The 15,122-nt window shown below is 35.0% G+C and overlaps 1 protein-coding gene across 2 annotated transcripts in view; it reads left to right on the forward strand.

Annotated features, from left to right (window-relative positions):
* The window catches only part of LOC149898897 (cholesterol transporter ABCA5-like), a 62,059-nt gene extending 47,330 nt beyond the window's left edge, over window positions 1-14,729 (forward strand). Inside the window, exons 20-36 of one of the 2 annotated variants that reach the window (XM_090114184.1) lie at window positions 1,643-1,799; window positions 2,119-2,470; window positions 2,867-3,053; window positions 3,342-3,458; window positions 3,889-4,108; window positions 4,592-4,679; window positions 5,279-5,447; window positions 6,081-6,239; window positions 6,652-6,852; window positions 7,251-7,411; window positions 7,744-7,951; window positions 8,353-8,444; window positions 8,837-8,939; window positions 9,370-9,451; window positions 9,806-9,929; window positions 13,023-13,186; window positions 14,448-14,729. In XM_090114184.1, coding sequence (XP_089970310.1) covers window positions 1,643-1,799; window positions 2,119-2,470; window positions 2,867-3,053; window positions 3,342-3,458; window positions 3,889-4,108; window positions 4,592-4,679; window positions 5,279-5,447; window positions 6,081-6,239; window positions 6,652-6,852; window positions 7,251-7,411; window positions 7,744-7,951; window positions 8,353-8,444; window positions 8,837-8,939; window positions 9,370-9,451; window positions 9,806-9,929; window positions 13,023-13,186; window positions 14,448-14,560 — 2,697 coding nt within the window. In that variant the 3' untranslated portion in view covers window positions 14,561-14,729. The remainder of the gene's footprint in view (window positions 1-1,642; window positions 1,800-2,118; window positions 2,471-2,866; window positions 3,054-3,341; window positions 3,459-3,888; window positions 4,109-4,591; window positions 4,680-5,278; window positions 5,448-6,080; window positions 6,240-6,651; window positions 6,853-7,250; window positions 7,412-7,743; window positions 7,952-8,352; window positions 8,445-8,836; window positions 8,940-9,369; window positions 9,452-9,805; window positions 9,930-13,022; window positions 13,187-14,447) is intronic. The other variant, XM_090114185.1, reaches the window with a different exon arrangement.
* The last annotated feature ends 393 nt before the right edge of the window (window positions 14,730-15,122 follow it).

The following is a 15,122-nucleotide window of genomic DNA, read 5'->3' on the forward strand; positions in this document are numbered from 1 at the left end:
GGTTAAGGATGTGAGTTATAACCGGGATTATGAGATCAAGGATGGGTAGAATCATTTTACGGCCAATACAATCGCTGCCAACAGCATTCGATGTAATGGATAATACACCCCGCCTAACATCATTCTCGCTAAAACATTTAAACACAAAAGATGGATAGTTTGGTGCTGGTGTTTCTGAAACCGATTTTAATGTAAATTGCTTATTTAAGTTATTAAGAACGGATGGGGTATTTGAAAAATGCTGATTCAGTAGTTCAAGATTTAAAGAAGCATTATTGGATATATTACGCTGTTTACCAATCCCCAACGTTTTCAGAAATTTCCATATTATGGGAGGATCACCACTCTCTACAGAAGTATGGAAGTATCGTCTTTGTGCGTCTCTACAACATGTATTACAACGATTCCTTATCTTGTGGTACTTATCACGACTCTCGTCAGACTTTGTCCGCTTATACTTGCTCTTGGCTCTAGCTTTAGCTTTGAGTAAACATTTTAAATCTTCAGAAAGCCATGGAGCAGGTAAATGTTTTACTTTAATCCGCCGAAGTGGAGCGTGAACATCGTAGAGATTCGATAAACAGTTGTTAAAAAAAGGCCACTTTTTCATTTACACAAGCGGAAGATAAGAGCGGAGACCAATCAATGTTACGGACATCGCGTTGGAGTGCATCTATATCAACTGCGTTAAAATTTCGACGAAGGATATATTTAGGTTTTTCTTTAGGAGGACGGATATTACAGGACAGGTACAGGAGATCGTGATGTTCTTCTTCATTTATCTCTCTCATAAGGGTTAAAAACTTTACAATGAATGAATAACTAATTATAAATTAGATAATTAACTGACATCTATTTTGTTTTGGTGTCTTCTTGAATATTCTTTTGTTTTCGTAACCTTAAGGATAACTCGTGCAACACTGAGCATTTAAGCATTTTAATTCATTTTCTTCATTTTATAATCATAATATCTACTTGAACCATTAACATCATTACCTCTAATTATATCCACAGATTATATCTTTTGTTTTTGCATTGATCATATCCTCATTATTTCAAAACTGAATATTACGAATATCGTAGTACTCTATAGTTAATTCCTGTAGAAAAACAGTTAATTTTTTACCATATACAAATGTAGTAACATATAAATACGCTTAGCTAGAAACATCGAACCAAAAAAAAGTGAATATGTATTTCATACTAGCTGCGCTCCGCGGTTTCACCCGCGTGGCTCCGCTTCTTTTGCTCTTGCATGATGATATATACATAGCCTTCTTCGATGAATGGGCTATCCAACACCGAAAGAATTTTTCAAATCGCACTAGTAGTTTTTGAGATTAAATAAAAATAAAGCTTTATTTGATCCATAAGATACAGGTATAGTTTCAATTACAATTTAGGTACAATATTGGAACAGTTTAGATACTAATCAAGATAATATAATTTAATAAAGTTAATTTAAGTACTAGGTAGGTTACTATATGGACCCCGTACGGGTAAAAGCCTCCCCCAAAGAATGCCACTTGGCCCTGTCTTGTTTTTGAGATTAGCGCGTTCAAATAAACAAACTCTTCAGCTTTATAATATTAGTATAGATAATAACCACTAAAATCCAACCACATTTATAACTATTAAACAGGTGACACCAGATGTACCCGTCTCCGTAGAAGCATTAGGCGAGATAGTGAAAACGAATCCATCTTGTTGGAGGACGTTCTGTGCGCTCGTGTACATACGGACGGTCAGGATGATCAGAGACCCGTATAAACTATATGTTATGATCTTCATGCCTATCAGTAAGTATCGATTACTTTTAATATTGTACATGATGTAGGTTTCGATTTGAAAAAGACATAGAATCTCTTGGAAAATGTTAGTTATAATGGTAAAAATAAGTGGTATTCGATATTTTTCTTGATATACCTAAATTGGAACAAAATTATACTTATTAATGGAAATCGTATTTTGGTGTAAAAGGAAGTTAAATTTTAATACGATAAATTTTAAGAATATCTTTTGTATTTCCGATCGAATATTTTGTGCTTTCATAATATTAAAAAGTTTATAGTTTTAGTCACTTCCTGCCTCTATACCTAATAAATTCTTTCTTCACAGTATCCTGCGCCCTTGGACTCTACATAAAATCACGTCAGATCGTATTTTTTCGAATGCAACCTCTTAAATTGGACCCCAATGCGTACGCCAACAAGACCCCAACCGCTTTACATACAGAACTAAACGACTTTCAAGTTGTGGACGATTTCAAAACATCATTAGAAACATTAGGAGCGTATCCGATAGGATTGTTCGATGGAAACTTCTCGAGTCTTCTAGATATGGAGAATTTTGGCGCGTTCAGCTTGAAAGAAAGTCAGATTCCATACGGGAATATATTGGCCTACTATAATAGTACTTATACGCACAGTTTGCCTATTATTGTTAATCTTTTGGACAATAGTATTTACAGGTAAGGATTTTGGACTATTATTGTCGTCATTAAGAAATTTAAAATGAAAAATGGAATCGTGATTTTACAGTACTAGACTTTTTCAAGATAAACGTAGAAAGATTGTCTATTTAAATATTTAAAAATATAAAAAGAGCGTGTGTGCCGAGCATACGTGTCAGAAGTGAAACTTCTTTGATTCAAAATAAATCGTCGCCTTACTCCATGACGTGACGGTATTGCCATGACGTGACCTTGAAATTTTACTCTCAACGCGCCTAAAGAAGTTTTACTTCAAAAATTATTTCAATCGTCAAATCAAAAATGAATGCTCAAATTGAGTTGTAGATGAATTACCATTTTACTTTTTACGTATTAAAACTTTATACATGTGTATTGATAATTTGATAATTCCAGGGTTTTAATGTCAGCGTCAGGGCAATTAGAAAACTTCAGGCCTATAGAAGTCTTGACGCATCCGTTCCAACAAACAGAACAGCCGGAGGAGTTTAATCTCGGCAGTGTTGTGTGCGCCATCTTTATGGGGATGATATTCGCGTTGGTTCCTGTAACATTGGCTGTTGATATCGTTTATGATAGAGAGGTTAGTTGGAATTTTGGTTGGTTTTGTATGGGGGTTTCCAAGGTTCTACTCTTGGTCCGCTGTTGTTTATGTTATATTATGTAAATGATAAAAGTGAAAAATCATCTTTTGGTGGTGATGAAATTGCAATGTTATTAAATTAAAGTAACACCTAAAAGTATGCCGATATAATTATTAAATATAATCTGGATTAAATGGTCCATCCATTTATTTATTTTTTTTGTAATGAAAAAAAATTTGTTCATTTATTTTGAAACTATATTTATTCTAACTATACTTATTTCGTAGATTAAGGCGAAGAATCAGTTGCGAGTGAATGGTCTGTCCATGAGTATGTATTTCCTTACGTACTTCACCATTCTTATCTTCATCATGATTCTAACAAGCGTTGGTGTTTTGATACTTGTAAGTATATTCACTTATTTTTTTTTGAAGTGAAACTTCTTTATCGGGGTTGGAAAAAAATTTAGTGTAACATTTTTTCGTTACGCGTGACATTTTTCCGTTACGCGCCATCTTTTTCTTATCCCTACCAGGCGTGATTCGACGTATTTCTGTAAAGTTGCATATATGTAGTAAATTATTTTTTGAAAAATAAGGTCATAAAGAAGTTTCACTTCTTACGTGTGTACACTAGTACACGCACACATTTTTTTATGAAAGTTTTTTCTTCTATTGGATTAAATTTTTATCAATATGATATTGGTGATATTTTTATGATATTGGATAACCGTATTTTCTTGTTTTGCCAAAACTTTCTTCGTATAACTTTAAGAGTTTTTTTCATCTCTTTTCTCTCTTTACTACTTTTTTTAATTTATTTATCGTTTTCCAGGTAATCATTAACGACATTCCAAGCTTAACAAACGGATCTGCGATTACCATGCTCACCGGGCTCCTCATGTTGTACAGTCCTTCCGCCATTTTGTTTAACACCTGTCTCTCTTACATCTTCGACAAGATGGACTCCGCGCAGAGTATCATGCCTAATATTACTACTTGGGTTGGGGTTATACCGTTTGTTATGGTCGCCTGTTTGGATACTTTTAAGTGGGGTAAGATTTACAGCTATTTTCTTATATCTATAGATAATTGTATGTTTGTCTTTTGCTTACGAAGAACTTGTTGTTTTGACGTGACAACGTCTTATAATTCGATAAAGCCGGCTGCACGCACGAAGAAACATGACTCATGCGGCGTTACCTCGCTCTGAGGCGTTCCATGTAAGGCTTGAAGTGCGAGCGAGAGCGCGGAACGAGCGACAAAGAAGCACAATCGGACGTTGTCACGTTCAGCTATCGTCAGTAAACCGACTTTACAGACAACCAACTTTTTTCGGGTTTTTGAAGATGTAGTAATATGGTCGGAAAACTAAAATCCAACTTATTGAACTATGCTAGACGAAATGAAAAATATTCTTAACCACTTCATATTTTTCGGTTATTGAAACATTAAACACTTCAAATATTTAAGCGTTTACCTTCATTTCTCTTTCACATAATGTGGAATGGAAATTTAACTGATTGTATTATTTTCAGGTAATGAAATAGCGTTCTACCTCCACACGCTCTTCAGTTTCTTAGACGTTATGTACATACCGTACGCCATTATTTATTATGTGGATAGGTAAGAATTATTTCATTTTAATTAGATAATGAATTATAAACCTACCAACTCAATACATGGTTGTATTACTTAAGATAGTCCTATTTACTTAAATCTAAAAATATATAAAGAACAATAAAATTTACGTATCTAATAAAATTTTACAACAGTATAAATAAGCTAACTGTAATCATTTATTCATTAATGAAAACGAATTTCCTGGGAAAAAATAATGGTGATTATTATGTTTGTGACTTTAACTACGAAAAAATAACATACGACTACGATTAACTTTGAATTCGATTACCAATTCAATTACGACCACGACTAAACTTATAATCACGACTATACACCCCCCAGGGTATGCCTAACCTGCAACCTCAGTTTCAATTTCAATTATGACCACGACTATACTTATTATCACGACTATACTATTCTCCAGGCAATCTATTTATCTATCTATCTGAGGCTCTACAGTCGCGAGTGGGCCCTGGCCTGGTCCAGTACTTTCTTCCAGACCCCTCGATCCCTTGCCCGGGCTCAATACCTAGATTATTATCACAACTATACTATTATCCAGGGTATACCTAGATTATTATCACGACCATACTATTATCCAGGGTATACCTAACCTGCAACCTGAGCGGGCCGTGCACAGTGCCCGCGCTGTCCAGCTACTTCACCGCGGAGGTGTGGGTGCTGATCGGCGCCATGGTGCTGCACGTGCCGCTCTGTGGTGCTGCACTGTTGGCGGCCGACAGGCTCAAGTCGGGCGCTAGGATATGTCCGGTTAGTGGGATACGGAATTGAATTGTCATATACACTAATTTTTGCTGGAAAAAAGACATAATAATTATAATAGACATAATAATTATGGCCTGTACCCTCATAGGAGGCCAGTGTCCCAACTGTGGGAACATAATATTATACGGGCTGATGATGATGATTGATGATGAATTATAATAGTTCCGTTTTGATAAAAATTCTTATATAGGTACTTATTTTTTGCGGTTAATAAAAATAGTTGGGAATTGAAATGACATATGAAAATAGATACAAAATAGTTCAAATTCCATATTCATAAAAATTCTTGATGATTCTAAAAACATTTTTTTCTTTTATTACCTACTATCATACGACAACACCATTACTACGTAACACATAAGGATTCTAATGCGGTTATTTAATTTGTAAGTGACAAAAAAACGATTAGTACCTTTGATCAAAAATAACGATGAACACGGACAATTTCGTGAACTGAAAATAAGTATTTCACTTTAATTATTAGCATCAATAAAAAATACAAACTAATTATGAAGATACTAGTAATTTAAAATGATTCTCTTATACATATTATCTTGTCTACAAAACCATTGATTATTTTACAACCCACATATAACCTAAGCAATATTCAATCAACAGCGCAAGAAAATCGAGCCAGACAAGCCAGACTCAGAATCAGAAGCAGGCGGCGAAGTGGGAGAGGACGAAGATGTGCGACGCGAGCGGCGCCGGGTCGCGAACATATTGCAGCAGATACAGAGCAAGCAGGCGCAGCAATTACCTGCTTTGCTTGTACATGTGAGTGTGATGACGTCATTGTTTAAATGCGACGTCATGATGACGTCATCTATACTGATATTGTAGGAAAGAGATGTTTGGATTGTTTGTTTTCTAGGAGTTAACTTTAAAATTGTATGACTGTTCTGAAAATTATTTTAAGATTAATCCTTCTATTTTTGCTCGTTTTACAAACAACTATTAGATAATAGGCGTGATCTGGGATGTAATTTTATATGAGCACATTTTGGTGGAAAATTTATGAAAATTTGAGTTGTTACAAATAAATTGGAAAAGTTTTCCTTTTTTATAAAATAAGGAACACAATATTATGATTTATGGCTAGGCTAGGATAAACAGACATTTATTCTAAAACATATATTTCGAGCTCATAAATACAAAAAATCCTGCTATATCAAAATTTCGATTCCAGAATCTTCGTAAAGAATACAAAATAAGGAATTCCGAAGTGACATGGTGCGGTGACAAAGATAGCGGGAAGCGTGCTGCTGTAGCGCGTTTGTCGTTGGCCGTGCATGGCGGTGAAGTGTTTGGTCTATTGGGCCATAATGGCGCTGGGAAGACTACCACTATGAAGATTGTTACTGCTGAAGAGCGGTTGACTAACGGCACAGTAAGTATTGCAGTGGAAATTAAAAAATTCGTTAGAATGATAAAGTCGAATTTGAAACGTCAATTTCTAGAATAAAATACCCAATTACCTGTGTCGACAATTTGCTTTACGATACTTATAGAATCAGATTTGAATGATGATATTAACTTTTGAACATAAATAAATTTTGTCAAATAGATAGTTAAGTTAGTCAAAATAATAAAATTAACATAAAAACGTTGCATTGATTTAGTTGGTACTATGCTTCTAGTATTTGAAGAATGAATTAGAAGCATAGTACCAACTTGAATTTGAATTTGAATTGATAATAAACGAATTGTCCTTATAAATATTTCTAGATTTGCGTTTGCCAGATTTTTATGTATGTCGGTTTGGCTAAAAAATAACTTAACTTCCAGGTAATGCTCGGTGGCAAGAGCATAGAAGAAGTACAGTCTAGTGCGTTCCAATTACTCGGTTACTGCCCGCAACATGACGCGTTGTGGAAGAACGTCACTATCCGAGAGCATATTGAGTGTTACGCCGCTATACGTGGGATTAGCAAGGCGGATACACCAAGGTTAGTTATGTATTAGTCAATATCCTACTAATATTATAAATGCGAAAGTTTGTGAGGATGGGTGGATGTTTGTTACTCTTTCACGCAAATATTACTGAACCGAATATATGTATAGGTAGCTGAAGACCCAGAATAACACAAAGGCTACTTTTTATCTCGGAAACCCAAGGGAACGGGAACTATTCGGGTTTTTCTTTCTCTACGCGGGCGAAGCCGCTGGCGGAAAGCTAGTTTATAAGATTTAAATCTTACAAGTCACTACGATCATAATCATCAAACATAAATACCTTATTTGACTGTTATTGATGTGTTTATCTACCAATACTTTTCAGGATAGTAGACGCGTACCTAAACGGTCTCCAAATAATGGAGCACGCGAACAAGAACGCAGACGAATGTTCTGGAGGCACTCGACGGAAGCTGTCCTTTGCCCTGGCGATGGTGGGCAGCCCCCGGGTGGTGTTGCTGGATGAACCCTCCACCGGGATGGACCCCAGGAGTAAACGGTTCCTGTGGGACACTATTTTGGCTAGCTTCCAGGTAAATAGATTGATAAGAATACAAAAATGTTAAATTGGAAGACATTTCAGGGTCGTATCAAAGGTTCTTAGATAATTAAGAAGTTTATTGCGAAGTTTTTGAGGCGATTCTGGTGATATGACTCCGCTCACTAAATTGGCTAAATAGCTTTATAGTATATTTGTTATCCTCATTCTAAACATATACAAGTATTTCACATACAACATTTGCACTCTGCGGCAAAGATTAACTCTAGGCTTTTAGTGTGTGATATTAATTGTTTAAATATGATGGCTGAATTAGAAAATATGGTATTTCATCTCCGGCATTTTAGCATATTTTTTTTACCTGTTTAATATTTTCTTTACTGTATTTTTATTTTGGTCCCAAATAAATGAACGTCTATGTCAATGACATTTCAGGGTAGGAAAGGTGCTATACTCACAACACATTCCATGGAGGAGGCCGATGCTTTGTGTTCCCGAGTTGGGATCATGGTCAAGGGAGGTCTGCGGTGAGGCAAACATTTTATCTAAATAAACCAAAGATAAAGCAAAAAGTAAAATTATAATAGAATCGATTAGCATTCATTCTTAGGGTGGATTTCACCAAGCAAGAATAAATCTTACTCCAGAGTATAACAGCAATTATTCTATGATTAAACTATTTTTATGTTTCCATTCATTGTTTGTGCATGATGAAAACAAGAGATAGTTATAGCCGAAGTTATAGTTTCATAAGTCTTTAAAAAAATCGAAAGTATTGTAAAATCAAATATTTGGTGTTTTGTGTGAATACCAAAACTGCTGGAACAAATTCGATAAAATTCTCCATAGAAATAAATGAGAACTCAGCAATTTTTCTCGCAAACAAAACATACCTTATACTTAATATGATTTCCTATAGGTGTGTTGGATCAACACAGCACCTCAAGAATTTGTATGGCGCGGGCTACACGCTAGAAATGAAGATTGGACAGAATAACCACAAGCAAACGGTACCTATCAAAGTATTTACATATAATAATAATACATTTACTCGCTTGACTATAGAGATCAGTACATAGTATAAAATAAAGGAGCTTCCCGCTGTTGGTCTGTCTGTCTATGCTTAGATCTTCAAAACCACACAACGGATTTTGATGCGTTTTTTTTTGATAGATAGAGTGGCTTAAGAAGTTAGTTTTTGTTTATAATTTGTTAAGTTGTAGGTAACGTAGGCGAAGCCGCGCGTTTAAAACTAGTTATGAATAAAAATATATTATATATTATACCAGTATTTTTATATAATGGATATAATTTTTCAAACCTTTTGCTTTACTCAAACATTATGTATCATCTTCAAAAAAAGTAAAACTGCCTTTTGCATATATGTAGATTGTGTTAGTTTTACTTTTTAAAGAAGAAATAAAAAGAAGTTGAATTATTATCATTTTTCAGATGATGGAGTCTGACATGTCGATGTCGCCTTCTCCTTTGCGGTCTGGTAACAACTCGCCTTCGTTAGGTGAAGCGGATGAAGGTAAACAAAAATTGTTAATTGTAAAAAATAAAACCTATTAAACTAGACTTGAAATAAAATGGAAATAAGTATAAAATCTTTAGGTATTTAAAATGAAAGGTGTTTAATATGAAGTAAATAATGAATGAAGAAATTATTATTAATCCTGATGTTTGGAACATTACTCACGATTACAGAGAGATTAAATTGTATTTTTTTTGTTTAATTTATAATTAGGAAGAATTTCTAAAGAAAAGCTTAAAAATGTATAACTCAAAAAAACTATTTTGACACACTATCTTCTCAAGTATTCAAACAATAATGTCTGTAAAACGTTTTTATCGTTTTCTGTCTAACCATATAATAAAAAAACAGGTGGTTCAGGCGGTGGTTCTGTAACAGCTGAAGTTGAAGTAGAAGGAGAAGCAGATGCAGTAGACGTCAGTATTCACACACCACTCGTGGGCAGCGCACCTCCATTGCGGCATCATCACCAACGGTAAATAATAATTATTAAAAAACTAGTGGTCCGCCCCGGCTTCGCCCGTGGTACATATTTATTATCCTATATCCTTCTCCTGGCTCTAAACTACCTCCCTGCCAATTTTCAGCTAAATCGGTTCAGCCGTTCTTGAGTTATAAGTGGAGTAACTAACACGACTTTCTTTTATATATGTACTAGCGGTCCGCCCCGGCTTCGCCCGTGCATATTTACGTTTTCTCTACATAAAAACCATCCTCGTACTTCAAGGAATATACTAAAAAAAGAATTATCGAAATCGGTTCAGCCGTTCTCGAGTTATGCGCTTACCAACACATTTTGCGATTCATTTTTATATATAAGAAGAAGATATAGATAATAGCGTTTGTGCCGAGCACACGTGTCATAACCGAAACTTCTTTGACAAGATTCAAAAATACCAAAATCGTCGCCTTACTCCATTACGTGACGGTATTGGGATGATTAGACCATGAAATTTTAGTCTCAACGCGCCTAAAGAAGTTTCACTTCAATAAAGAAACCGCCTTGAAACAGCAGAAATGGAACTAATTATTATAATGGAAGAATTAGAGAAATAGAACAAAAATGATTCATTAGTACATAATATGAAACAATACTATAATAAAAAGTATAGAATATAATTTTAATAAGTCATCAATGTATACAATTAACTTTTTATTTGTATTTGAGAGTATTCCCTATAAAAATCATGAACATTTCATTAAACCGCGTATTGATATCCATCTTATAAATAATACCTTTATCGCAATCCTTTTATAATTATTGTGATAGCAATGGGGACCTTAGCAATCAAACACGTTCTTAAAACTTGTGTGTGTTATGATTTGTAAAGAGGATATTCTCAAATGCAAGTAAAAGAGTCATTCGATATATAGATGACTTGTTTATATTATACAGGGTGTCCCGTAAGTAGTGGACCAACGGGTTATGGGGAGTAGAGGGACTTATTATCTAACAAAAATACTAAAATTTATTGTCCTAAACCATAAAGTTTTTGATTTATGCTTTAATTTTAAAATTTGATAAAAATATCATCCACGTAAGCTTAATATGAACTTTTACCATTTCTGTTTTTATTTTATTCTTATTTTTTTGTTCAAGGATGTTAAGAATACATAAGTCTTCCTAATTAAAATGATACTCAAGCATAATTAACAACAACAACAAAATTAGACCAAAAAATAGGTAACATTTTACGTTTTAAAAATTTACGGACTGAAGTTTGAACAAAGCTGGTGTAAAAAAAATGTATGGTGACCCTGTGAAACTTTACTTTAAAAACTTCTACATCTCATACAAATTACAAAAAGGTATAATTGTGTGGTATAAAGTATTTAAAAAAATGTTAAATTGGCGTACAACATTCAAATTAGAAATTATCAAGTAGTCAACTCATTAAGTTATTCCGAGAATTATTGCCTTTATGGGCGCGCGCTGGAATTCTTTTGTATTGTTTGTGGCCAATCATAGACGATACTTGAACCCACTATTATTTTCTTTGACTTTCAACTATTTCAGTGACTTGCTTATATCTCGGAACTACACGCGTGTTTAACTTGATCCCGTCATTAGGATATTATTCTTTGTTGAAGTACGCTTGAATTGGACACGGATTTTGCTTGTGATTTGGATATTGTTCGACTTTAGTTTTTTGAAGGAAATTGCCTAATACATACACTCCACGTGAATATGCAGAAATGTTAAAAAAATTATTGAGTTAAAAAAAATTTGATCCAAGCATCAAGCATCTCTCGACAAAAATTAATTCGTCGTTGATAATCACCTGGTATTAATGCTTGCTCACTCGTACATGATACGGGTGCAAATCACTTCTCTTCAATATGCGATGCACTGTACTTCTTGGTACACCAGTGCGTCTAGCAATACGGCGAGTACTAGTTGAAGGATCTTCTTCTACTTCTGTCAATATTAGACGATCATCGACTGATCTAGGTCTTCCTATTCGATTTCCAATTCCAGGAATACGACCTTCATGATATGCGTTATTTACTCTGAGAAAAAATCGGTTATCAGGATAGCAATCCCGATTGGGATAACGCTCACGATAAACACGTGCTGCTTGTCGAGCATTTCCATCACTGAGTCCATAAATAAAAAACATTTTTCTGCATATTCACGTGGAGTGTATGTATTAGGAATTTTCCTCCAAAAAACCAAAGTCGAACAATATCCAAATCACAAGCAAAATCAGTGTCCAATTCAAGCGCACTTCAACAAAGAATAATATCGTAATGACGGATTCAAGCTAAACACGCGTGTAGTTCCGAGCTATAAGCAAGTCACTGAAATAGTTGAAAGTCAAAGAAAATAATAGTGGGTGCAAGTATCGTCTATGATTGGCCAGAAACAATACAAAAGAATTCCAGCGCGCGCCCATAAAGGCAATAATTCTCGGAATAACTTATTGAGTTGACTACCTGATAATTTCTAATTTGAATGTTGTACGCCAATTTAACATTTTTTTTAATACTTTATACCACACAATTATACCTTTTTGTAATTTGTATGAGATGTAGAAGTTTTTAAAGTAAAGTTTCACAGGGTCACCATACATTTTTTTTACACCAGCTTTGTTCAAACTTCAGTCCGTAAATTTTTAAAACGTAAAATGTTACCTATTTTTGGTCTAATTTTGTTGTTGTTGTTAATTATGCTTGAGTATCATTTTAATTAGGAAGACTTATGTATTCTTAACAACCTTGAACAAAAAAATAAGAATAAAATAAAAACAGAAATGATAAAAGTTCATATTAAGCTTACGTGGATGATATTTTTATCAAATTTTGAAAATAAAGCATAAATCAAAAACTTTATGGTTTAGGACAATAAATTTTAGTATTTTTGTTAGATAATAAGTCCCTCTACTCCCCATAACCCGTTGGTCCACTACTTACGGGACACCCTGTATTCTATGCAGTATATTAAATTGTTTAGTTCTTGTTGATTTGTTTGTTTCTCGGTACTTATTTCGATATAATTATTAATTTACATTATTTGTAGTGGTTCATTATTATCGCTTTTTTATTAATTTACGATACTTGTCCTTAGCACGGAGTCAAGCGGTGGTGCAAGCGCAGAAGCAGCAGTAGCGCTGGTCGCTCGGCTGTTCCCAGCAGCGGAACTGGAGGAGAGCTTCGCTGAACGGCTGGTGTTCAGTGTCCCACAGCGGTCTGTGTCTAGCTTGGCGGACTGTTTCCAGCAGATTGAGGCTGGTTAGTATTTAATCTATACTAATATTATAAAGCTGAAGAGTTTGTTTGTTTGAACGCGCTAATCTCGGGAACTACTGGTCCGATTTGAAAAATTCTTTTGGTGTTAGATATCGAGGAAGGTTATAGGCTATATATCATCACGCTACGACCAACAGGAATGGGGCCACGGGGGTGAAACCGCGTGGAGCAGCTAGTGATGAAATATGATGTTCACCGAGATTTCCCCTTTTAATGGCATCATGCTTCATAGACTACACACTACAATGTGTATTTTTAATACCATATAAGTATTGTATAAATTGTTTTCATTATGAGGCTATGTGCCATTAAGTAAACGTTTTCTTTCTTTCTTTCTTTCTTTCAAATATAGCTTACTATTTTGTGTTGAGTGATACTTATATAATTATACTTATACTAGGTTTTCGCCCGCGCAGTCAAAGAAAACCCCCATAGTTCCCGTTCCCGTGGGATTTCCGGGATTGCGTCATTTTCCCGGGATAAAAAGTAGCCTATGTCCTTTCTCGGGTATCAAAATATCTCCATGCCAAATTTCATGAAAATTGGTTCAGTAGTTTAGGCGTGATTGAGTAACAGACAGACAGACAGAGTTACTTTCGCATTTATAATATTAGTATGGATTTGGAGTGTAGTTTAGCATTGTAATTGGTATTTTGTGGTGAATTTTACATAAAAAAATTGTCGATGCTATTATCTATATCTCAAGATGGGCAAAGTGAAGAGACTCGTGTGCGAAGGAAATAAGATTATTTTAATGTAAATAGGGGAATGTAATAGAAATAACGGAATGAACAACACCAGCACAAGGCAGTCATTGCTTGACGCTTTCCGCTGGTGAAATTGGAAATAAAAATGCAAGCTGTTATATTTTTTAATGGTTTATTTGTCAATCAATAATATATTACATTGGATTCGCAAATTATTATTAAGAATTTATTGCATAAGATGAAAATTCATAAACCCAAAACAGAAAGTGTCTAGAATTTGCCAATCACACAAAAAAAAGACGTGTGGCACTCGGGGACTGCCAAAGCTATTACAAAGTATGCCTTCAAGCTATTATATGCAGTAAAGCTATTACGCGGTAAAGCTATTGCATGCTATGCCTTCAAGCCACACCTCCGCGCCCGTCCCCGTGGGGAGCGTGAGGTTTTTCCCCGCGCTCAAGGCCCGCGATAGAAGTTATGCAATAGCTTAAAATACTTTTCCTAGCACAGTGACATAAATGTTTTTTTATTTCCAGCGAAGGAAAGACTGAACATAGTCGAATACAGCTTCAGCCAGACAACTCTAGAGCAGGTGTTCCTCAAGTTTGCGCAAACCGAGAACGTCGAGTCTTCGGACCAAGAGCATTAGTTATATAACACGGTCGATTTACTTGACGTCATTTTGTTTTTCAATAAATTTATCAATTTGACATTTTGTATTTCATGGGTTACTATGAAGTCTTGAAGTAGTATTAATTCTAGTGTGAAAAATTAATGACGCTACTTGACCTATAAAAAAATAATAATTAATTCTGCTTTAAGACGTCATGGTAACTTAGGGCGTATTCAGAAAGAAAGCTTGAAACTTATAAGCGCTTATAAGCGCTTATCGGCGCTTATAAGCGCTGGTAACCCGCGCAGGAAAATATATGAACATGCGCTTATAAGCGCTGATCGGCGCCGACAAGTTCCAACAAGTTTCAACAAACTTGTCGGCGCCGATCAGCGCTTATAAGCGCATGTTCATATATTTTCCTGCGCGGGTTACCAGCGCTTATAAGCGCCGATAAGCGCTTATAAGCGCTTATAAGTTTCAAGCTTTCTTTCTGAATACGCCCTTACCTATGTTTGATACAGCGCCATCTTGTGACGAAATAGGGAAAGTTTGTATGGAAATTTGACAGTTGATAAAAAAAGTTTGTTCAAAAGAT

The sequence above is a fragment of the Colias eurytheme genome, chromosome 21 (assembly GCF_061535395.1).
Source record: "Colias eurytheme isolate Ceu_HAF_F1 chromosome 21, ilColEury1 Martin Lab GWU primary, whole genome shotgun sequence".
Classification (NCBI taxonomy): domain Eukaryota; kingdom Metazoa; phylum Arthropoda; class Insecta; order Lepidoptera; family Pieridae; genus Colias; species Colias eurytheme.